This window comes from Carassius carassius, chromosome 45, assembly GCF_963082965.1.
Source record: "Carassius carassius chromosome 45, fCarCar2.1, whole genome shotgun sequence".
NCBI lineage: Eukaryota > Metazoa > Chordata > Actinopteri > Cypriniformes > Cyprinidae > Carassius > Carassius carassius.
The window spans coordinates 3827792-3852698 of record NC_081799.1 but is presented as its reverse complement, the minus strand read 5'-3'; the positions used below and the strand labels follow the sequence as shown (position 1 = coordinate 3852698).

The following is a 24907-nucleotide window of genomic DNA, read 5'->3' as shown; positions in this document are numbered from 1 at the left end:
GCTTCCTGTTTCTTACCGGGTGTGCCTCACACATCCTGAAAAGTGAAGTTGCAGGCTCTTTGATCACCCCCTAGTGGCTGGCTGCAGTACAGGTCATAAACCCCTCCCTCTCCATGTAAACAAATGGGACTGTCATTTAAGGTAGTTTTTACAATGCTGATATATGTTCAATTGTTCGTTTTTGTGATATGTTTGATTTTAGCTTTTAATTTGATGTTATAAAAATGGGGAGTGTCATTATGGTTGATTGGGTCTGCCGAAGTTTGGGTGGGAGTTTGAGAACGTGGCTCCACCTCACGACATTACTGCGCAAGCTCTTGCTCCAAATGAATCTCTACTGTGCAGGCTCTTGCTCCAAATGAATCCCTACTGCGCAGGCTCTTGCTCCAAACGAATCTCTACTGCGCAGGCTCTTGCTCCAAACGAATCTCTACTGCGCAGGCTCTTGCTCCAAACGAATCTCTACTGCGCAGGCTCTTGCTCCAAATGAATCCCTACTGCGCAGGCTCTTGCTCCAAACGAATCTCTACTGCGCAGGCTCTTGCTCCAAATGAATCTCTACTGCGCAGGCTCTTGCTCCAAACGAATCTCTACTGCGCAGGCTCTTGCTCCAAATGAATCCCTACTGCGCAGGCTCTTGCTCCAAACGAATCTCTACTGCGCAGGCTCTTGCTCCAAATGAATCCCTACTGCGCAGGCTCTTGCTCCAAACGAATCCCTACTGCGCAGGCTCTTGCTCCAAACGAATCTCTACTGCGCAGGCTCTTGCTCCAAATGAATCTCTACTGCGCCGGCTCTTGCTCCAAACGAATCTCTACTGCGCAGGCTCTTGCTCCAAACGAATCTCTACTGCGCAGGCTCTTGCTCCAAACGAATCTCTACTGCGCAGGCTCATGCTCCAAACGAATCTCTACTGCGCAGGCTCTTGCTCCAAATGAATCTCTACTGCGCAGGCTCTTGCTCCAAATGAATCTCTACTGCGCAGGCTCTTGCTCCAAACGAATCTCTACTGCGCAGGCTCTTGCTCCAAACGAATCTCTACTCCGCAGGCTCTTGCTCCAAACGAATCTCTACTGCGCAGGCTCTTGCTCCAAACGAATCTCTACTGCGCAGGCTCTTGCTCCAAACGAATCTCTACTGCGCACGCTCTTGCTCCAAACGAATCTCTACTGCTTAGACTCGTGCTCCAAACGAATCTCTACTGCGCAGGCTCTTGCTCCAAACGAATCTCTACTGCGCACGTTCTTGCTCCAAACGAATCTCTACTGCTTAGACTCGTGCTCCAAACGAATCTCTACTGCGCAGGCTCTTGCTCCAAACGAATCCCTGCTGCGCAATCTTTTGCTCCAAATGAATCTCTACTGCGCACGCTCTTGCTCCAAATGAATCTCTACTGCTTAGACTCGTGCTCCAAATGAATCTCTACTGCGCAGGCTCTTGCTCCAAATGAATCTCTACTGCGCAGGCTCTTGCTCCAAATGAATCTATACTGCGCAGGCTCTTGCTCCAAATGAATCTCTACTGCGCAGGCTCTTGCTCCAAATGAATCTCTACTGCGCAGGCTCTTGCTCCAAACGAATCTCTACTGCGCAGGCTCTTGCTCCAAACGAATCGCTACTGCGCAGGCTCTTGCTCCAAACGAATCTCTACTGCGCAGGCTCTTGCTCCAAATGAATCTCTACTGCGCAGGCTCTTGCTCCAAACGAATCTCTACTGCGCAGGCTCTTGCTCCAAACGAATCTCTACTGCGCAGGCTCTTGCTCCAAACGAATCTCTACTGCGCAGGCTCTTGCTCCAAATGAATCTCTACTGCGCAGGCTCTTGCTCCAAACGAATCTCTACTGCGCAGGCTCTTGCTCCAAACGAATCGCTACTGCGCAGGCTCTTGCTCCAAACGAATCTCTACTGCGCAGGCTCTTGCTCCAAATGAATCTCTACTGCGCAGGCTCTTGCTCCAAACGAATCTCTACTGCGCAGGCTCTTGCACCAAACGAATCTCTACTGCGCAGGCTCTTGCTCCAAACGAATCTCTACTGCGCAGGCTCTTGCTCCAAACGAATCTCTACTGCGCAGGCTCTTGCTCCAAACGAATCTCTACTGCTCCAAACGAAATCTCTACTGTGCAGGCTCTGGCTCCAAACTAATCTGTTTTTCATGAACATTTCAGTGTGCGGTTAAAAAATAGCCTAGAGCGCTATCTGATGTTAAAAACTGAGCTCAGAATCGATTCTGAGAGAGAATCACAATGCATTCCTAAAATCTCAGAATCGATCCACGAATCATGATTAATCGATTTATTGTCCCAACCCTATAAATAAATACAACATATCATTTGTCTGCTCTATCTGGTGTACAAATCAACTCTAACAAGACTTCATAATTTCTGAATCCATGGACTACTACCACTTACATCATTACATCCAGTTATTGTCATTAAATTGTAGTTAAAAAGAATTGTGGTTAACCAGATTTTCAAGCAAGATCTGACAAAGTGCCTTTAAGAGGCTGCACAGTTCCCTCCATTTGTTTATTGGTTATGAACTACTTATTTTAGCTACGTGGATAGAATTGAATTGACTAAAAATTGGTCAGCTGGTTATATGTCCACCGAGCAGGGATGATCAAATTAATGTGAGATTATCTACTGCTGGGATGTCCAGTCCCCTCAGAGGTCAGCTCCAGCCTGCTCCTTCACAATGCCATAGAAGAACCTTTTTTGTCTAAATGGTTAATGGTAAATAAGTAACACAGGTTTGTAACACTTTGTTTTACCATTTATTCTCTGACATGTCTCCTGTCCTCATGTTGAGAGAAATCAGGAGTGCAGAGGCACTTTCTTCAGCCAGAGGCTTATTAAATTCACTTTTGGTGTAAAAGGGCCTTTACAGTTTGCAAAAATAGAACTTTTGGGTTTATTTTAATTAAGAAAAAAAGTAAGCCCAGTCCAGGTGACAAAAAGTAACACAAGAGTAACATAATGCACTATTTTCCTGGAAAGTGATTTCTGTGCAAGTGATACTTCATGTATTGCTACACTATAGACAATAGACAATAGAGCTTTTTGTCCACAAAATTTCACAAAAATGTCTCTAATGTGACTTCAGATTATGACAAGAAAAATCATGTGTAATGTACATTTAATTCAGCAGATAAAATATACAAACAATGGCTAAAATTTACAATACACTATATCCCAAAATTTACTGAAAAAACTCAACAAAAACCTTTTATTATCCAGAGAGTTTGGAAGTCTTTACAAAATTACCAATTTTGTTATTCAGCCAGCCAATATCAAATTAATACAATCCTGCATTTCACTCTGAAACCAACAGTGCATATTTTTCATTGAGAACAAAGAGCCACAATAAAAGATACATGGTTTAACTTTTAAAAATTAAGAAATTAAAATATGTATATTAATATTGTAGGTTTTATAGTACTATAAATATATATATATTCATTTCAGATTATTTTATAGTACATAAGTATTATTATAGCAATATATTTCTTAGCTATTTTATTTAATAGTAATTAAAAAAATCTAAATAATAAAAAAACTACTAATATTTCATAGTTATATTGAATGGATCTAAATGGTGGGAATGTAGCCTATGAAAACTAAAGTGGAAAGAGAGTCACTGCCTTTTCAATTTAAGATGTTTAAGTTAGTTCTAGTAAAAAAATTAAAAAATGGAATTTTTTGCATTCAAAGAATCTGATTTTATTATATTTTTTTATTATAATATTTTAACAGTCCTACCCTCTACGGATACACACTCTAATTGTGACACATTGAGTGTTTAATGTATAAACTGTAGACTGTGGATTTGGTCACACACACACACACACACACACACACACGGCTACCGTGGCAACAAGCCCAGTGATGGAGGAAATGAAAGCCAGTGTTCAACAACAAGCGAAACAATCATCCCGTGTCATGCATTGGTTAATGAGCTTTGAAAAGGACAGGCTTCCCTCTCTGAAAAAACATTTATAATTCCACTTCTCCAATCAAGCCATTTTTGCTGAGTTGCATTTCCTCATGTTACATATCCATCTCATGTTCTGTTCCTGTATCCTGCTCCTTCAGATTGAAACTCTCTTCTCTCGCAATAGAAATGATCTAATGAATTGCAAATGCTTTTGATGCTGTACTTTTATTAATAGTTTATTGTTGTTTGTTATTTGTGACCCTGGAACACAATCTCAGTGATTTTCTTAAAAATAAATAAATAATGCATCATGCATCAATGCATAATGTAATCGAGCACATGAAGACAAGTCCTAATGCTCTTATGTGGTACAGCGAACAGGATTACAGATTGATGTGGTTTTCGTCAATGGTTTTCTTGTAAGCCAGCACATTGCAAGTGTTTCTCCACCCCAGCATTGCTTACGTAAGCCACATTAAGTGGGAGGATGGTGCTTACATAAAAGCCTCCACGGCAGTGGGAAAGAGGGGCGGGGCTTAGGCTCAGGAGCGTGCACGAGCCCTGGCCGGTCAGTGATGCAGTGAATGCCAATCGTCCGCTGATCCGTAACTGAGTGCGGGACAAAGGCCACCTGGAGAGCCCACAGCTCCTCGGCCTGGGATAATCGCTGAGGCTCCTCTCACTTCATCACTGCAGCTGGTCAGCATGGTGAGTAAGACTGGGAATCAGTCGTTTCTTTGGGAGCTATTGCACTGGTGTATGATTTATGCGTTTGGTTGGGGCCGGTCTTGATGAGGTCTTGATGATGGTTTCCTGATGAGTTATAATATGCATGCACAAATAAAGGAAGGTGGTGTGATCAGAATGTTATATTGGCCGGGATTAATCATTTTATATCATAGTAAACTGTGTATACAAAAGTTTGAGGCCGGTAAGATTGTTAAAAAAATTATTACATTTTTGCTCACCAAAGCTGCAATTATTTTATCAAAACTATAGACCAAAAACGGTAAAACTGTGCAAGTATCATTATTATTATTGAAAAGGGTTGTGTTGCTCAGTATTTCTGTGGAAACTGTGATACATTTCAGGATTCTAAAAGAACAAAACTTATTTGAAATCGAAATCTTTTGTAACATTAATGTCTTTACTGTCACTTTTGATCAATCGAATACCGAATAAGTGTTAATTCCTCATTAAAAAAAAAAGAAAGACAACTTGATCACAAATTGTATATATTTGAATATTTTATTTGACCATAAATTCAATAGAAATGGTTTATTTATCAAGAAACAAACTCTATTACTCGTAAATTTCACAAATTAGTAGAAATAATCAGCAAGTAACACTTTGAATTAAACATGACATTTTGAAGTAGAAAGTATTTTCTTGCAAAAGATATTTTTATTTTATTTAAAACTTAGTGAAAGATAATGTTTTTTTTACAGTGCATGTGGTAATGTCTACATTTAGAAAACCCAGTAAATAAAACATATGAATCTTATTTCTTTATTTTCTCTTTTATTTTGAACTTGATGGCTGCAAACCAAGCATGCGTAACAGTCCAACATCAGTGTAGAAACAGCTTAGTGTTACATTACGTAACACTTGAGTTCTGAACAAAATATTGCTATTGAAATGATGTAATAGACAGTTCAGACTCTAAAGTCTGATTGAACAAGCTACTATTAAACCTGGTGTAAAATATCTGTGTAAATAACTCATAGCAGTCCTATAAAACCACTGTGTAGTATGTCCAAATCTCTCGCGTGTGTCATTGCGTGGCAGATACCCTGGGAACAGGTCTTGGGTGTATTGTGAAGGGTCTTCCTCTGACCCCTCACACAGAGGCCTTTCTTGCACTGACAGTCTCTTTTAATGGGTCTGCTGCTCTCACTAATGGAGTGATTTCTGTGTGTCTTCCTGTCCGGGAACATGGGATTCTTCCCTAGAAAAATGGAGATGAGCTTGCTGTAGTTCCTAATAATGTGAACCGTCCTTAAGAATTAAAGTTCTTAACTTTCTTGGCTGCTTGGTTGAGCTCAAAGTGAAGTGACATTCAGCCATGTATGGTGACCCATACTCAGAATTTGTGCTCTGCATTTAACCCATCCGTAATGCACACACACAGAGCAGTGAACACACACACACACACTGTGAGCACACACCCGGAGCAGTGGGCAGCCATTTATGCTGCGGCGCCCGGGGAGCAGTTGGGGGTTCGATGCCTTGCTCAAGGGCACCTAAGTCGTGGTATTGAAGGTGGAGAGAGAACTGTACATGCACTCCCCCCACCCACAATTCCTGCCGGCCCGGGACTCGAACTCACAACCTTTCGATTGGGAGTCCGACTCTCTAACCATTAGGCCACGACTTCCCACAAAGTCTCTTTTTCCTAAGAAAGAGAATATCAGAATTGGACTTACCGTATATTCCGGACTATAAGTCGCACTTTTTTTCATGGTTTGGCTGGTCCTGCAACTTATAGTCAGGTGCGACTTATTTATCAAAATTAATTTGACATGAACCAAGAGAAATGAACCAAGAGAAAACATTACCGTCTACAGCCGGGAGAGGGCGCTCTATGCTGCTCAGTGCTCCTGTAGTCTACACTGAGCAGCATAGAGTGCTCTCTGGCGGCTGTAGACGGTAATGTTTTCTCTTGGTTCTTGGTTCAAAATGAATGTGACTTATAGTCCAGTGTGACTTATATATGTTTTTTCCCTCGCCATGACGTATTTTTGGACTGATGCGACTTATACTCAGGTGCGACTTATAGTCCAAAAAAATACGGTAACTGTTTATTTAGAGATAATCTACAATCAGAAGTTGACTAAATCAACTATGCATTAACCTTGGCATGTATACATGTTTAAAATGTAATCATCTTTTTCCGAGACCAAAGCGTTTATGTTGTGCTATATTTCTAGTTTGTCTTTTGAGATGCTTCCTCTAGTCACAGCATGTGGCGGATAGAGCTCCGTCTGAAATGATCTCATATCCTGTCAACTTTTAGATCTTGACTTGATGAATCCAGGATGAATAGAGACTGTGGAGAAGATAGAAACTGTGACATCAAGAAAGGAATCAAAGCGTATTGAATGCACAGATAATTTTAGCAGCGGAAGACGCTGCACAGAGAGCATCTCTGTTTACGGGTTCATTTCCATAGACATGTGGCTCATGGATTTAAGCACAGGATGCACCAGCATGTGTCCACCACCTTGCCCACAATCATATTATTCATATGCACATTTTCAGTGAAAAGTATCAAGCATGTATTATCAGCATTTTAGTGTTCTTTCCTAATAAATGAGTAATGGGTGTTTTTTGGGCGTAACGTGCAATAAACCAATCAGAGTCTCATCTTCCATTCCTTTTAAGAGCCAGTTGCGCTCTAGCCATGACGGATTTGCTATTTACACGGCGGAATTTGGCAAACGCAAAGACAGAATGCGTCCCGAGATGAAACAGAGCTGCTCGTGTGCGAGCAAATAGATAGCCTAATTCTGATACATGCGATGACTATACATTATGACATGTAGGCATTTATATATATATACATTACAGACCAAAAGTTTGGACACACCTTCTCATTCAAAGAGTTTTCTTTATTTTCATGACTATGAAAATTGTAGAGTCACACTGAAGGCATCAAGGGCTATTTGACCAAGAAGGAGAGTGATGGGGTGCTGCGCCAGATGATCTGGCCTCCACAGTCACCGGACCTGAACCCAATCGAGATGGTTTAGGGGTGAGCTGGACCGCAGACAGAAGGCAAAAGGGCCAACAAGTGCTAAGCATCTCTCGGGGAACTCCTTCAAGACTGTTGGAAGACCATTTCAGGTGACTACCTCTTGAAGCTCATCAAGAGAATGCCAAGAGTGTGCAAAGCAGTAATCAAAGCAAAAGGTGGCTACTTTGAAGAACCTAGAATATGACATATTTTCAGTTGTTTCACACTTTTTTGTTATGTATATAATTCCATATATAATTCCACATGTGTTAATTCATAGTTTTGAAGCCTTCAGTGTGAATCTACAATTTGCATAGTCATGAAAATAAAGAAAACTCTTTGAATGAGAAGATGTGTCCAAACTTTTGGTCTGTACTATATATATATATATATTTAATTAGCCTACAAAAAGGTAGGTATTGCAATCCTTTAATTTTTAATATTTGGAAGTTTGTGTGCTGCCGTGCGTCCCTGTGTTTAATAAGCAGCGTGTACGCTCTTTAAATAACGAAGAAAAAATATTGCACAAGACTGTAGACCAGGTTTGAGTTGGTCTATGGTTCAGTCTATTTTTGGCCCCTTAAAATAGCAATGCGCCAGCAATGCGCCTGAACACACCTCTTTTTTAGACCAGCACAAATGGGCGCAAATGCATTTGATAATTAAACGACGCGGTGCTGGATGAGAAAATGCGAACGGCACCGGACTGAAACTAGCAAACACACTTGAGCTGCGCAATGCATCGTAATATCTGTAATGATGAGACCGAGACGTTCGGATCCATATGCAGAACTTTAATTATGTGAAAGGTCAGACAGGCAATGATCAGTAACGGCGTCAGGTATGTTAGGGATAACCAGAATCGATAACAGAAACAAGCAAATGTCGGGGCAGGCAGCAGAGAATCAGAGTCGGTATAAACAATCCAAAGGTCAGGTACAGAAGGAACAAACACAAGGAAAAACGCTCGGAAATGTCAGACTGGCTAAACAAGACTTTGCAATGTGGCTGTGTGTGAGTGCTGCTTAAATGTGTGTGTAAATGAGGTGCAGGTGTGGCAAGAAGATTAGCTGATGAATGAGGTGCAGGTGTGTGCAAGGTGATAGTGATGCAGAGGCTCATGGGAGATGTAGTTTGGGTGTGGTGCAACAGATGAGAGGTGCTAGTGTCCAAGTAATATGGTGACATCTGGTGGTTGATGGGTGGAATGGTCCTGAGTGGAGTGCCCTTTACTGAAGTTCGTGGGCACTCCAGCTAATGATCGTGACAATATCTTTGAGTCGATTGGTTTGAGGCTGTTGGTTTACCATTGATTTTATTAATGAAATGATCATTAGTAAATAAAACTATCTTAAAAGTTCTTCACGGTCCAGTAAAAAAACATGTATTATTTGTTTTTCAAAATGAATATTTAAGGAATAGTTTATCCAAAAATGAAAATTCTGTCTTCATTTACTCACCCTCACTCTAACTGGACGGTAGCCATTGACTTCAAAATTATGTAAGTCAATGGCTACCATCAACTTGTTTGGGTACCAGCATTCTCCAAAATCTCTTCTTTTGTGTTCATCAGAATAATGAAGCTCATCATTTGGAACGAGTAAGGTATGACAGAATTTTCTTTTTTGGGGGAAAAAAACGCCATTTAATTTGGTAAAAGACACCACATGTGTTCAACATTTGTTACTAATAATATTTACACATAATCCAATAACACTTCTTGCAGTATTCTGAACGCAAAGCTTGGCAATATGGCCAATGTGTGTGTGTGTGTGTGTATATATATATATATATATATATATATATATTGCTTTAGGAGTCATTTTATCATGGCAGATGTCTACTATATTTTCATGGTATGCTTATTTTTAATGGAAACTCAAAGAAAATATGGCTTATATTTTAATAAGCATATTGTTTTTGCCTGTTTTCGTAACCATATAGAAATGCTTGTGCCTGTTGATAATTCAGTGAATTGAAAGGCATTTTCACTTATCTTTTGTCTTTTTATTTAAAACTTAAGATAAGATTATGCATAACTGACCTGCAAAAACAAAGTAGTTTGTGTGAGTTTTATGTACATATCTAACCTCAGGCACACAGTCACTTGTTTAGAATTCATTAACATTAGAACGAGGTTGAGAACAAATTCTTACGCAGCTGTTGTGAATCTTATGAATGAATGTTTGTGACAAATTCTCCAGTGTGAATACGTATAGGTTTGACTAATACATGTGATTATTAGTGAATGGCACCAGTAGTATGATATAATACTTAGAAACTAATATTATAATTCCTCTGTGAATTCTGTTTTCACTGCATTTAATTTCAGCAGATCTGTTGTCTTGACTTGGACAAGCCTTAGTACTTTAGTAACTGAATGGTTAGGAGCTGATTTTATTTTTTAAGTAGAGTTTCTGACCCTGTGTGTCCCTCGTTGTTGAACAGTGAACTGTCTGTTAGGACCGACAGCGCCATACCGCTGTTAACATCGGCTTTAAGGGGGTAATCGGATGCAAAATTCACTTGTACAAGTTGTTTGAATTGAAATGTGTGTTGGAAGTGTGTGTACACAACCACCCTATAATGATACAAATCCAAATATTTTTGAGTGATTGCCTTAATAAAATAAAGCAAGAGGTGTTGATTTGAAAGAATGACAGAACCTGCACGGTGCATAATACTTCACAAAGAGAAGTTTGTTGGATTTAAAAATCACAAGACAATAGATATAGTGTGAACGTGAATAGAAAAGGAACCACCTGTGGTTATTCTACTTCAGTCCTTCACTAAAATCCCCATCACGTCTGTTGCTTAAGAGTGTCTCAGGGAAGTACAGAAAACTCAATGACAACAATGACATTTGGTTTGAAATATGATATTCTGACAGTTTGTTTTAAATGATCTTAGTATCCAAATACTTTTTGAGAGCCATCGGGATGTCTGTAAACTACTATTTTAAAGATTATCCGGCAACAGAGAACCGCTTTCTTGCCTAAGAGTGTCATTTCAGGCTAATACACATCAATGCTAATTCCCTTCGCACTAGCAACACTGAATCATAATTAATGTGTAATTATAGTTTAGTGTATGATGACAAGTTTAGCAAGCAAACACTAATTAACTAGCGGACTATCTTTTTATACACAGATGACACATCTAATCCATCCATCTGTCTGTCCATCCATCCATCCATATATGGCTGGACATATTATTCACCTTTGTTTTGAAATAGTGATATAATAATATATCTCTATTTTGATTTGATTTCAATTACTTGTGCAGTCCCATTTGTTCCCCGTGAGGAAAACACTGGTGTAAATGATCTGACAGCATCTTCTTGTGTCCTGCAGGTCTGAGTGTTTGCTAAGTGGACTGAGCCATAAACAGGCTTCCCGTCTGGATCTCTGCCATTGCTCTCTTCCTGCTCTCCTTTCCCTGGATCCTCAGGCTGCAGAACACCCCCACCATCCCTCATCAGACCTAGAGCCCCGTCCAGAAGAGCCAGAGCCCCTTAGGGCCCACGGGCACAGCGGCACTTTAAGACTGTCTGCGAGTCATGAGTGAATTCTGGTTGTGCTTCAACTGCTGTATCGCCGAGCAGCCGCAGCCGGTAAGATTATCATCCCCTCCAGCCTCCAAACCACAGAAACCGGAAAGAAATCTCTTTGTTTTAATCAGTCACCTGCTCATTCCTGTTCCTGTTCTCCTGCTGGGTTCCCAGTTACCGCTTTGATATTCTACATCTGTCTCTCTTTTAGTCTTCTGTTAGACCTCGAGTTAGTCAAGGTTGGTTCCACCATAAACATTTGACATTTTTATATTATGTGTCTTTAAGTACTTTACATGTACAGTATAGAATTAAGCATTTGCAACAATGCAGTTGTGGCCTGCATACAGTACATGTTGTTCTGCAAAATTCTTTCCAGGTTTACATTTGTTGCGATTGAGGTTGTGATATGGATGACATTTAGATATATTTTTGAGATGGAAAAATTCAGTTTTGCAAATGCTAGAAACGTGGCTTTCTAAGGAAAGATTGCGATCAAATAGCACACCTAGGTTTCTAACTGACAGAGATGTATAAAGTACTAGAGACCCAGACTTGAGTAAAAGTACAAGTGCTCTATCAAAAAAATTACTTGAGTAGAAGTTGAAGTGCTCTTTAAGCACCACACTTAAATAGAAGTACTAAAGTATTCAACATTTTTTTGTACTTAAGTATTGCAAGTAGTCTATTTGAAAATTTACTACTCAAGTACTGAAAGTAATAGTACAAGTATTGTGTTATGTAGTTATTAAAGAAAGTAGTCAAAAGTTTGAACATATTGTTTTTAATATTTCAAATGCATAACCTAAAGGACAATCACAGTTCCTTTGACTGTAAGTTTTTGTTACAGTCAGATTAACAGATTAAAGGGTTAGTTCGCCCAATTTGCTAAATTATGTCATTAAAAACTTACCCTCATGTTGTTTCAAACCCGTAAGACCTCCGTTTATTTTTGGAACACAGTTCAAGATATTTTAGATTTAGTCCGAGAGCTCTCAGTCCCTCCATTGAAGCTGTGTGTACGGTATACTGTCCATGTCCAGAAAGGTAAGAAAAAAAGAACAACATTATCAAAGTAGTCCATGTGACATCAGAGGGTCGGTTAGAATTTTTTGAAGAATCGAAAATACATTTGGGTCCAGAAATAGCAAAAACGACGACTTTATTCAGCATTGTCTTCTCTTCCGTGTCTGTTGTGAGACAGTTCAAAACAAAGCAGTTTGTGATATCCGGTTCGCGAACGAATCATTCGATGTAACCGGATCTTTTTGAACCAGTTCACCAAATCAAACTGAATCGTTTTAAACGGTTCGCGTCTCCAATACACATTAATCAACAAATGACTTAAGCTGTTAACTTTTTTAATGTGGCTGACACTCCCTCTGAGTTCAAACAAACCAATATCCCCGGAGTAATTCATTTACTCAAACAGTACACTGACTGAACTGCTGTGAAGAGAGAACTGAAGATGAACACCAAGCCGAGCCGGATAACGAACAACAGACTGACTCTTCTCGAGTCAAGAACACTGATCTATATATATAACATATTATAGATCAGTGGTCAAGAACTGTTTCTGTCAGACGCGTCCGATTCGAGAACCGAGGAGCTGATGATACTGTGCATGTGTGATTCAGCGTGAAGCAGACCGACACACAGAGCATCTGAACCGAACTGATTCTTTTGGTGATTGATTCTGAACTGATTCTGTGCTAATGTTATGAGTGCCGGTAAACCGAAGGCTTGCAGTCAATGCCAATGACGCCATTACGTCGAGCGCAAAAGAACCGGTGAACTGTTTTCTTCAACTGGTTTATTGAATCGAACTGTCAGAAAGAACTACTGGTGATTCGAAAACTGATGCAACCGGTTCTTGACTCGTGAACGAGTCATTATCTGGCTCGGCTCGGTGTTCATCTCTCTCTTCACAGCAGTTCAGTCAGCACGCGCAGTCTTCTTAATCGCTTAATTCGCTCAATGATGTGCCAGCTTCATCAAACCTGCCATCTACCGTTCTGTTTGCAATGGAATGATTCGTAACATTTGTATAATTGTAACGAGTAACGATGCAGCACATATAAAAAAAAACCAGAGTAAAAGTATTAAACTCATCGAAAATATGTACTGAAGTAAAAGTGGAAGTAGGACAAAAAAAAAATAATACTCTAGTAAAGTACAGATACCGCCTTTTAGTACTTAAGTACAGTAGTGAAGTAGTTCTACTTCGTTACTATACATCTCTGCTAACTGATGACGAAGAATTGACAGAGCAGCCATCAAGTCTTAGACAGTGTTCTAGGTTATTACAAGCAGAGTTTTTAGGTCTATAATTAACACCTCTGTTTTTTCAGAATTTAGCTCGTCATCCACTCGTCATCCAGTTTTTTATATAGACTATGCATTCCGTTATTTTTGCAAATTGGTGTGTTTCACCGGGCTGCGAAGAAATATAGAGCTGAGTATCATCATATATCAACATGTAAAGCATGGAAAGTAATGGTCCTAGTACTGAGCCTTGAGGTACTCCATACTGCACTTGTGATAGATATGATACTTCTTCATTCACTGCTACGAACGGACGGCAGTCATATAAGTACGATTTGAACCATGGCCAATGCACTTCCTCTATAGCTGTTTTTGCTTTTTAGTTTTAGTAGATCATGTTACACAGGGAAGTTAGTTTTGCATTTTGAACATGAAATGTCCTCTTTAACAATAATAAGTCCCACACTGAATCTGCACTTTCAGATCTCTGTGAAAATCTCAGTTTCAGTGAAATCAGTTAGCAAAATACGAAATACTGTAAGTACCAGCAGTAGTGTATGTTTGCATCGTGGTAACAGCACTTATTTTAGCACACATCTGATTTATGCTCATCTACAAGCATGTGTGTTTGATGAGTCTGAAATCCTTGGCTCTGCGTGGATGTGAATAATTTTGCCCTTTTGACCTCAGCCATTTTCACATTCTGTGAGATTTTGGCTGTCACAACACATTATGCCAAATTTATCTCTGCTCAGTTAATAAGGCTTAAGAGATTTATAATAACAAAATACTTCAGCCCCAACAGGCATACCATGACTTAATTTAACCAAAGAACGATTTACTGATAAGATGGGTGTGATGAAATCTAGTTTGAGACTGTTTGCCAAGTACAACCTGAGTACATTTTGTATTCAGGGTTTGCAAATGTTTTGGCATTTAGAATTATTAGATTAATTCATGACTTAGGTTTGTTTGTAACAGTTGTGCTGTCTGTTATTGGAAGATCTGGACTAGTAAGCAAAAGGTTACATTATGGTAGTAGCCAATATCAGTTGATTTGTTTTCTTGAATACAAAATAATTACTGGTGTTGTTTAACAGTGTTAGGTAAAGTTACTTTTAAAATAATGCATTACAATATTTTGTTACTCTCTAAAAAAGTAACTAATTGCACTACTTAGTTAATTTTTATGGAAAGTAATGCATTGTGTTTCTTTTTCTCTTCTGGGCTGGGCTTGATTGTTAGATTTTGACATAAAATGTAAAATCCCTTTCATAACAAAAGTGAAATAAATATGCCTCAGCTAAAGGAAATTTAAATTTAGAAAGCTCAAACAAACCTTTCAGCTGTCCTGCTATTCTGATTGCATTAAGAATAGAATGCAAGAGAAGAAAGTTCAACACTCTTCAGCAATGAAAATAAAAATTTGAACATTAATGTCTAAATTAATTTTTGCTTAGTGGTTGGAGTGGATCATTGAAAGTCAGCAGCAAAAACACTGGTAAATAGGATTAAATACATAAAATATATTTGTGTTTTTTACATTTAATTATTGCAGCCGTGCGTCATATTCTGAGTTTTCTTTTCTCAAGTTTTTATTCATTTTGGAAACACTGAAATTGTTTTTGTGCAGGTGAGATGAGTAAATGTTCACATTTAGTCTTGAACTACAGTAAGTTCACACACAACGCTCTGTACTTACTCCTGATTTCTCTCGACATGAGGACTGGAGAGCTGTCAGTCAATACATGGGGAAACAAAGAAACTAGCATTACTTATTTGAAAAAGTAACTCAGTTTAGTGTAAATTAAAAAGTATTGCATTACTTTACTACTTGCTTGAAAAAGTAATCTGATTATATAACTCATGTTACTTGCAGTGTGTTACCCCCAACGCTGTTGGTCAGTAATTGAACAGTTACCCAGATCTCGGAAACTGCTGCTAAGTTGAATTGGGTTTGGTTTGACTGAAGTTGTATAAGTTGAGAGATTTGCCACCTTTGGCCTTTCAAAGCTAAAGCACACAATGAATTTCTGAGACTTGTGTTATTACAAGCACTTATGATATTTAACTGACTGGTGTCTGAAATGCGTGCACACATTGTCCAGTGTAAAAAAACATCACTGACTGTACAAGTCATTTCAGTAAATAATTTTAGGTCATTTCAAGTGTTTTAAACTGACTTGACATTGTATTGAAACTGAAGTAGCAATACAGTAGATCTTTTCTTCAGTCTTTTGACATACATCTGAGTGAAATTGATTATTAGAAATGAAAAAAACTGCTGGGTGGAGACTTGGTTCTGTGTATGGCTTGCTGGTTGGATGTTGAGATGTGGGCGTGGCACTCAAAAGAGGAGGTTTAGGGAGGGTGGGGTTATGTGGACTAAATGATTGCAGACTTTAATTATTACATTCTGATTAAACGAGATCAAAACTATTTGGAAAAATGTATCCTATGCACAGATTAATTTCATTAATCTCATGTTAATTTCACTAATCTCTATAACATGTCTATAATATGCATTCATAAATCACAATAGTTTTAATGTTGACTTAAAAAAATATTCTTGAATGTCTTACAAGATGAAGTTGAAATAGGTAAAAACTTTGAGTTAAAAGTCATGGAGAAACATGTTTCCTTGGCTTCTTGCTGTAATAAGAATTATTTTTTGATGCATTTTTCTTTATGAAAACCAATATTTATTTATTTTTTTACATACAATGCAACCTCAGATGACTCTATAATTCAGTATTCGATCAAAAGATCAAAAACAGATTTAAGGAAGAATTGAATGCCTGAACAGACCGAGTCCAACAATTGAATTTGACTAAAATAAAATGTGACCGACTTAATTTTGCTAATATCTGATGGAGCCACTCTCTGTATTTCGCTGTTCTGTGAGTCTGGTTATTTTCTGTGTTCACTTTACACAAATGAATTACAACATTAGTGCAAAAGTTTTCTGCTCAACTTGAGAAGTTGCAGTAAGGACAGCTGATCTTCAGTCAGTGTGTAATTTAAGAAGATGGGTGCTTATTAAATTAGGTCACACTTTCCCCACAGCAAAGAGACAAAAACGTGTCCTAATTATGAGCTGTCACCCGTCCTGTGACGAGTGTAGAAACCTTCATCCCCTGATCAAACAGCACTTCTCACTGGAAACACACAGCCGACAGACTTTTCATTAGATACTTTTCCTGAATTGCTATTGAATGAATAGTATATACTCTACCATATACATATACTTCAGAGTCATTTGACTTAAAGAAGGTATTTCCGAAAGCTTTCTGCTTTTGGTGCATGTCTGTGAAGTCTTCAAATGATGCCTAAGTTGGCAGATCACACTTAATGTGTAGTCTTCATTGTATTTATGAGTTAACATATGGCATAAAAAGGGAAGGTGCTTTATCGGTGACCTTTCTCTGCCGTGCGCTTCCTCACAGCTCACTCGCCGGTTTGAGCGGTGCTGTGAAATTGCAGTAATAAGAGGTTTTGTCAATTATATTGATTTCTGCTGTCAGATCCTGAGGGCCACACGCTGCGCTCCCAACAACTCACATGATCCCAAACCTATTAGCACTTCAGAACACAATTTAAGATATTTTGGATGAAAACCGGGAGTCTTGTGACTGTCCCATTGACTGCCAAGTAACTTACACTGTCAAGGTCCAGATAAATATGAAAGATATCATCTGAATAGTCCATCTGCTCATAATCTCCAAAATGGCACTACGGTGATGTGGAGAGAAACGGAGAAGAGGAACTGTTGAATACATATTAGTGCCTAAAAGGTACAAAATTGTCCCTTTTGAAAAGCTATCGCCCCAGTGATAGCTTTTGTACCTTTTTTTCTGAGAGTGTGAAAGCCAGGTATTTCGAGTTTTGAACATGTAACAATATAACAAAGGCCACCTGATGTTTTATTTTGAAATATAAAAAATGAGAAATTGTCTCACAGCATGGTTGTTACAGTAACTTTACATTTTAATTTGGAGTCAATGAGTTATTTCACATAATATCTTCTGCTACTTTTTGTCAGTCACTGTAATGATATATTATTTTAATATTCAGTGATGGGTGAGGGAGAAAACTGGCCCACTACTGATAAGACTTTCATGATTAATAAATCCAGTGTGGCATGTTATAATTGTTTTTCTATTATTTATTATGAATATTCTTTAAAAAAAAAAGATTCCATGAGAATATTTAGCTAGCACAGGAAACTGTGCTTTTCTATGTATTCCTTTAATTGTTTACTTGAGAGCAGCATAAACGTGTGTGGAGTATGTTGACGTTAACCAGGTTTGATAAATGCAGTAGTGGTGAGCTGTGAAATGCCATCTCCTCTGTCCATGTCCAGTTCTCATAGCAACTGCATATGTCACGTCTTGATCCTGAGAAACAGATCAGTGAAGGTTTCTGACGATGTCTGGCACATTAAGAGCAATCATTAATCTGTTTAGTGAATGAGCCACAGCCAAGCAAGGCCTCCCCATCAACTTTGTATCGACTGAGGGGTATTTAAACACAAAGTTGTGCCCCTTGCAGAATATGTCAAATGTTTATAATTTTAACAAAATAAGAGGGATCATGAAAATGACATGTTATTGTTTATTTAATTCGATCCAATTCAGTTTAAAAAGTTTACACCCCCAGCTCTTAATGCATTGTGTTGCCTTCTTGAGCCTCAGTAAATGTTGTCACCTTTGGAATAGCTGTGTCCGAGTCCCTCAGTGTGGAAAGATGGATCTCAAAATCATAGAGTTGTTGTTGGAAAGGGGATTTTTCTGAAGAACAGCAGGCAGTTTAACTGTTCAAGACAAACCAGGGACTCGTGAACAACTATCACTAAACAGACAAACAGTCGTGGATCATCCAGGTAACAACACAGGGCCATTTTTCTAAATTCAGTTATAATTTTGTCTTGTGGATGTGTATATGTAAACATCTGTTATGTTATTCAGGACATTATTAAATAACGAATAACATGCAATTTTCATCATCCCTCTTATTTTGTTAAACATTTTGCATATTCTGCAAGGGGCATGCATGTATGTTTATGAGCACAACCGTATAACCATGCATTAACTCTATGTTTAAATGCTTTAAATCTATTTTGCAGTGTGCATTGATGAGGTTGTTATGAGGTCATGTGGCAAATATGAAGCACCCTTCTGAAAGATGTTTCAATGAATGCTGCTGTTCAATATTAGCAGTAAACCACATAGTATTGCTTTGGCATGGCGTATGATGGATTTATGAAGTGCCCTCAGCTGGGTTTAAGCTTTTTTAGTCTTCACTCATTTTCTATTTCATATTTTTTTTTTTTGTAATGGATTAAAGTTTATGGATTAAACAAATTGATAATTTTTTTTAAGAAAAGGGCTGAAAATGATGTGCTCAAACCAAGGCCTTGATACTGATGGCATAGTACTGGTTTCTTAAAGATTTCTAACAAAATTTAATAGGTTTCTGTCACTCCATTGAAAGTCCAGGTAACCAAAACTTTCAAGACATTATAAACACAATTCATAAAGGTTTTAAGAATCTAACACTTTATTCCAATTCTTCTGAAGAGATTTAATTTTATTTGATGGTAGAAAATGCTTGTTTGATGCTAAAAATGAAACCTATGAGGTTCTGGTGGAATGAACTTTCATTGGAAGGTCAGAAATCTCTAAGGCGTCTTTCTTTGTGTTTCAAAGATGAACGAAAGTCATGGAACGACATGTGTGTGTGAATGATAACAGTTTTTATTTTTGTGTAAACTATCTCTTTAATGTAAAGCTATAAAGGGTAAAGGAACATTGCTGCTGAAACATGTTTAGATATGTATTCATCTATGTTTGTTTCTTACTCTGCAGAAGAGGCGGAGACGTATAGATCGGAGTATGATCGGCGAGCCGACTAATTTTGTCCACACGGCCCATGTAGGCTCTGGAGATATCTTCAGTGGCATGAACTCTGTAAGTACAACTAATGTTCAGTAGGGTTGGGAATCGAAAACCAATTCCAGTTCCAGAATCGGATACATAAAGTCATGAATCAGACATTTATTGTAAAACTTTAATTTCCATTACACCTATCAATTCCTGTGAGGTGAAAAGGGGCTGTTAAAAATGTATTTGTCTTTGAATCATTCATTCAAGAGATTCATTCAAAAACACTGATTCATCCAGTAATGAAACATGTAAATCTTGAGAGAGTCATTGAATCGTTCCATTCTTTAATTTACTTTAGTCGTCTAATATTTCTTCTAGTATATAACTACATACAGTACAACCTCCATTAAAAAGACAAAAAAGGCTAAATGCATCCAGAATCATGCCGCTCTATTTTGCACACAAACAGCTCTTAATCAAATTCAGTTTTTATGTAGCCTGCTGATTTTTGTTTATAGTGTTCAACAGCAATTAAATGTTTAACAAAAAGAGACACAGACTAAATAGGTTCGATATCTAAATGTTTGACTTAATTTTTAACCATGTTGGGTATCAAAAAGATTCGGGATCGATAAGCAGAATCAGAATTGGACTTGATCAGATTCAAACAATTAATTTTAAGTCATCTCATTGGTTTCACACCATTTGGTTACTCATTTGGTTACAGTGCAGTTCTGCAGAAAAGTCTGTAAACTATCCAGGCTTTAACCCACTTTATGCCCTAGTATTAGAGAAAGGTTTAGTGCAGCTTTGGTTCTGTAAAACACAGAATAAGCTCAGAAGAAACAAAGAAAGTAAGAAAAAGTAGTCAATATGACTCATGCACTATTCTTCTGAAGCCATGTGCCAGGGGTATTTGATTTGATAATGTGACTGCGGCTCCTCTGAGTGACAAAACACACTGGTTTTCAGCGTGAATGCTGTGACACAACACACAAAACACATCTGAAACGAGAAAGAGCTTTGTGATTAACTGCACAAAGAGATTAGACAAGAAATCTGAGGTATATTTTTACAGACTGTGGAAAGCTACAGAAAAGAGATGGAAATGGATTGCTACAGTTTCAAACACACATGGACTCCAGGCAGCGAAACATGGATTTGCAGTTATCATTTTGTGTTAATATTTTGAATTTTGCAGTAAAATCATAGCATCATACCCTATTTTTTGTATTGTTATATGTCGTATAGACACCTCATCAATGAAAGATTTCAAGTTTTTGGGGCTGAATGATAAGACGATACCGTATATAACATTGATATAAGTGATTACCCAGATGTAGACCAACCTATTTTGTATTTACAAAATGCGTTCACGGGCAAATTTGCTTTATATATTTATATATCTCCCTGGCGTCCAAATGGTGCACATATAAATGTCAGGAAACACGACTCTTGGCTGCGTATCAATATCAATGGACCACTTGATCTTTAGTAAGTTGTAAGGAACAATATATCAAGCCCGACAACCTTTAGTTTAAACTGATTATAGTTTGTTTTACTGGTGTTATTAAATCCAGGCATGCAGCAGCTCTTTTGCCACTCAGTCCGGCTGAGGCGTGTGGTTCTGGAGGGAGAGTGACGATAGATTTCAAACTCAGTTTGGGTTGATTTTGTTTTAATCCTATGTCCAGGTGAACTCCGTTCAGAACCAAATGCAGTCTAAAGGAGGCTATGGAGGAGAGGCCATGTCTGTTAATGTACAGATGCAGCTGGTGGATACAAAAGCAGGATAATCCGTGTTGTTGGAAGGGGTGAGTAAACCACTCTTTAATTTGTATTAAATACCTGCTGCAATGTAATGCAATAATTGTGTGGTTTAGTGCTTAAGATCTGAACTGAAATCTAAAAGCTTGTACTGTAGGTTCAAACCCTCCATGAACTGATTCATGAGCTATGGTATAATCATCACCTTAAGACACTTAAGCTCCACTTTCTGTGTTAACTTTTAAATGCATTAATGTCCATTGTTTTGAAAAATTTGTTTTTTGTATGGGTTTTTGGTTAACTGCCTGAAAAAAATTATTTTTTCAAGATATTTTCATGTTAATACCCCACTAGTTAAGCTTTATGACTCCACAAAAAAGGTCCACAGAAATCAATGACTCGTTCACCAAATACTTTCATTCAGTTAAGATCAGTGGCAAATTATGAGTAATACAAATTTGAGTACAATCAGGTCATACATACCCACAAATATAAATCATTTTACAAAAGAACAACCCAACTGTTCAGATTCTCAATCCTAACATCATTGAAAAATAAAACATATATAATCATAAACATCTTTTTGAATGGTAAACCACAAACCACTGGCTCACTAGGTGGCACTTTTGGAGCAGCAAAAATAACGCTCCCCGGTAACACTGTACAAAAATGAACTTGAAAATTTTGTGAAGACAGTCGCATTGTGATTTTGAAACACTGCTCATGTTTATTCTGCGAAGTCGAAGCACTTGTGATTGAAATACTGAAAGCGCTGGATGCTTTCAGCTGTGGTCATCCTCTCTGCATGAAGCTAATCTGTGTGATATTTTCTGCTCTGGTTCCCCTCCAGCAGCTCTCCACGTGCCCCGGTGGCCACTTCTCACCTCAATCTTCTCCAGCAAACACACGGACAGCTGTGTGCTCCCTGGGGAAGAGGCAGGCCCCCACAGTGCTCCAGTGTTGTTTCCGTCACTGCTTCATCGCATGCCCCTCCAGCCTAGAAGTGTGTGCCTGCTTTCTTCTGTGGTGTGCTGTCAACTGTTGCTTTTCATCGCGCACATCTGTGGGTCTGAAGCCCATGCAAACAGTCGTTTTGGGTTGGTTCTCTTTTGTTTGCTCATGAAAAGACTGCTTTTATTTTTGATTCAGTGATCAGCTCGGAGCGGACCCCAGTGTTTGTCTGAGAAAGTGGCTGCTTACAGTCATGCGGTGCCAAACTGCTCAGTGCAATGGAAGGACTTTGTGTTTAAACATGAGCACAGCTAATGACATTTTTCAGGAAATGTGATTGTTACTTTGCCATCTCAGTGTTTCAGTTTGCATTTCTTGTTTTTTTCTTCAGTTTTCATTGTAGTGAATCACTGATGTTGAAAGGCATGAGTGGTGTTTCTCCTTCTGCTGTCTGCTGTGTCAGTGTACGTCCGAAACTGTGTACAGAAAAAATGTATAAAATGATTTTGATTAGTTCTAGTGCTCTGTATCGTTGTAACTGCGATTACAGGGGCATTTCATTAAATAGGGTAATGAGAACTGTGATGTGAGTAAATTTACTCCGGTAGCTTGGCCACAAAACAGCACCACCTATTGGCCTTCGATGACTGGACTCACAATAGGATCCTATTTCTGTTCAAATATGGAGCTCCTAAGAGGACATAGTCTTGGAAAGCATAAGTTAGGATGAAAAAATGATCTCATTTGCAAGCAAAGGTTTTGCATTCCCCTACAAAAAACGTTGAATGCATTGAATGCACAACTTGAAATAATTTGAGATTGAAGAAAAAAGGGGGGGGGGGGTGCAATACATTTGCAAGCAAATGCAAAAGATTATTGGGAAAGTACAAATGTTTTGTAAGTGAATGAAACTGTTCAAGTGAATGTAAATTTTCTTAGGTGAATGCAAAAGTATTGCGAGTATTTCTCCATCTCATGACATGACCATGTTCCCTCAGGGGCTCCTTAGTAAAAGACACAACGCCAGCTGACATGCACTGCTTGCTTGTAGAGGTGTCCACTTGATCCAGCCAATATATTATTGAAATATAAAATAGGTACCTTATTTACTGAAAGGCCGTTAGTAAATGATAAAGTCACAGGCTCACTCTTGCCTACGGCTGTAGTCTTATTCAGTATAGATGTTTGTCTTTTTTAAAGACTTATATTCTCTCAATAAAGTAGTGTTGAATCCCATGAAACCTGTCAAGATCAAGTCCTGCTTATATTTACATCCCGAAAAAGAAGAAAAAGCTCTATATTTTTGCACATATATTTGCATAAGTCAAGAATTTTTTTTAGGACCATTAATATTATTGCATAGTGATGTTATGTTTATAATTTAATAGCCTCCACACACTTATATCTATAAAAAATATCTTAATTGAATAAAATAGCAATATAATGATTACGTATTATATTATTCATTACTGTATATATACTTTTTATTTTTATGCATGCTTAAGCACAATTTTGTATTTAGTTTTTTGATTCAAATCAGATCTATATAATTTTGGGGGCAAGTGAGCTTGGCCTGGACATGTTTTTGTGCGATTCATCTCTTGATTGTTTTCAGGATTAATCAGACCGTTTAATTAGATGTTCTGCTCATTTCAGTGGATTAGTTCAGCCGGCTGTGTGTTATTATACAGTCAACGCTCCTATTCTTCACTCAGGACAAGATAAAAAAAGCCTACAGTCTTCTGAAACCTCTTTAAATCCTGTATTGCCAATGCTATGATAAAGTGCAATTCTTAAACGGTATTTAAATTACAATTACAAACTTTTTATTATTTTCCAGTATTGTCACACAAACAGTTTAAACTGTATATTTGGGTATATCAGTTCCCTTCTTTTCCGACCCAGTGTGGTGAAGTTTATGAATTATCATAAAGGGTAAAATCCTTTTAGCTGCTTGGTATTTTTTGTGCTGTTTTAATAAGGCCTGCTGTGTCATATAGTGAATATTTGCCAGAAGAAAATGTATAATCTTCAAATATTGACTTTGAGAGAGTTATAATTCCTGTGAATGCTAAATGTATCTGTGCATGGATCCCTGTTAACTGTAGTCTTTTCTCAAGTGCTTTTACTGTATCTGCTCTCCGTCTTAAATTATTTCCCCCGTTTAGCTCCTGCTGTGTTTTGTTCTTTGTTTTGCTGGCATGTGATCAGAGATCTCTGCCAGTGCATTTTTTAGATGGATGTAGAAATCAAATCAGAAGGTATGCAAATGTGAGCCGCATCACATGACCCAGTGTTTTAACATTTGTCTCAAATTGACTGTAAATCTTCTTGGTTTTAAACTGAACCGAGTCGGTTTCGCTCATTTAAAGGGACAGTTCACAGTTCATTTACTCTCCCAAACCTGTATACATTTCTTCTTTTGTGTTCAGCAGAAGGACGAAACAACAACAAGTGAATGATGACAGAATTTTCAGTTTTTTAGGTGAACTGTCCCTTTAAGGCCTTGTTCATGAAAGAAAAGCATAAGTGAATTTCTGATGTTCATGTCGTGTGCTGGATTGAAATCAGAGCAGATATGTGATGTTGTGATGATGAGGACATTGAGAAGCCTATCTTGGTGTTTTAATTTGAATTTGAATGCAATATTATGTAATGTGTGGCCAAAGTGTTGTCCACCAGCCTGCAGTACGTGACAATAAGCCCACTCTCTGGTTTAGTTTGACTGCGGATGGAGTTCAGCATCAGGGAAACACTCATTTCTTTGGCACCCATGATATTTTACACTCGATTACCCAGATGTGTTCTGTCGAAATAA

At 38.2% G+C, this 24907-nt stretch overlaps 1 protein-coding gene across 2 annotated transcripts in view; it reads left to right on the top strand.

Moving 5' to 3' along the window:
* Positions 1–21205, top strand: part of LOC132127207 (CDC42 small effector protein 2) — a 33246-nt gene extending 12041 nt beyond the window's left edge. The window contains exons 1-4 of one of the 2 annotated variants that reach the window (XM_059538958.1): positions 4463–4643; positions 11025–11284; positions 19354–19455; positions 21066–21205. In XM_059538958.1, coding sequence (XP_059394941.1) covers positions 11231–11284; positions 19354–19455; positions 21066–21167 — 258 coding nt within the window. In that variant the 5' untranslated portion in view covers positions 4463–4643; positions 11025–11230 and the 3' untranslated portion in view covers positions 21168–21205. Of the gene's footprint in view, positions 1–4462; positions 4644–11024; positions 11285–19353; positions 19456–21065 lie in introns of those variants that run through there. The other variant, XM_059538957.1, reaches the window with a different exon arrangement.
* The last annotated feature ends 3702 nt before the right edge of the window (positions 21206–24907 follow it).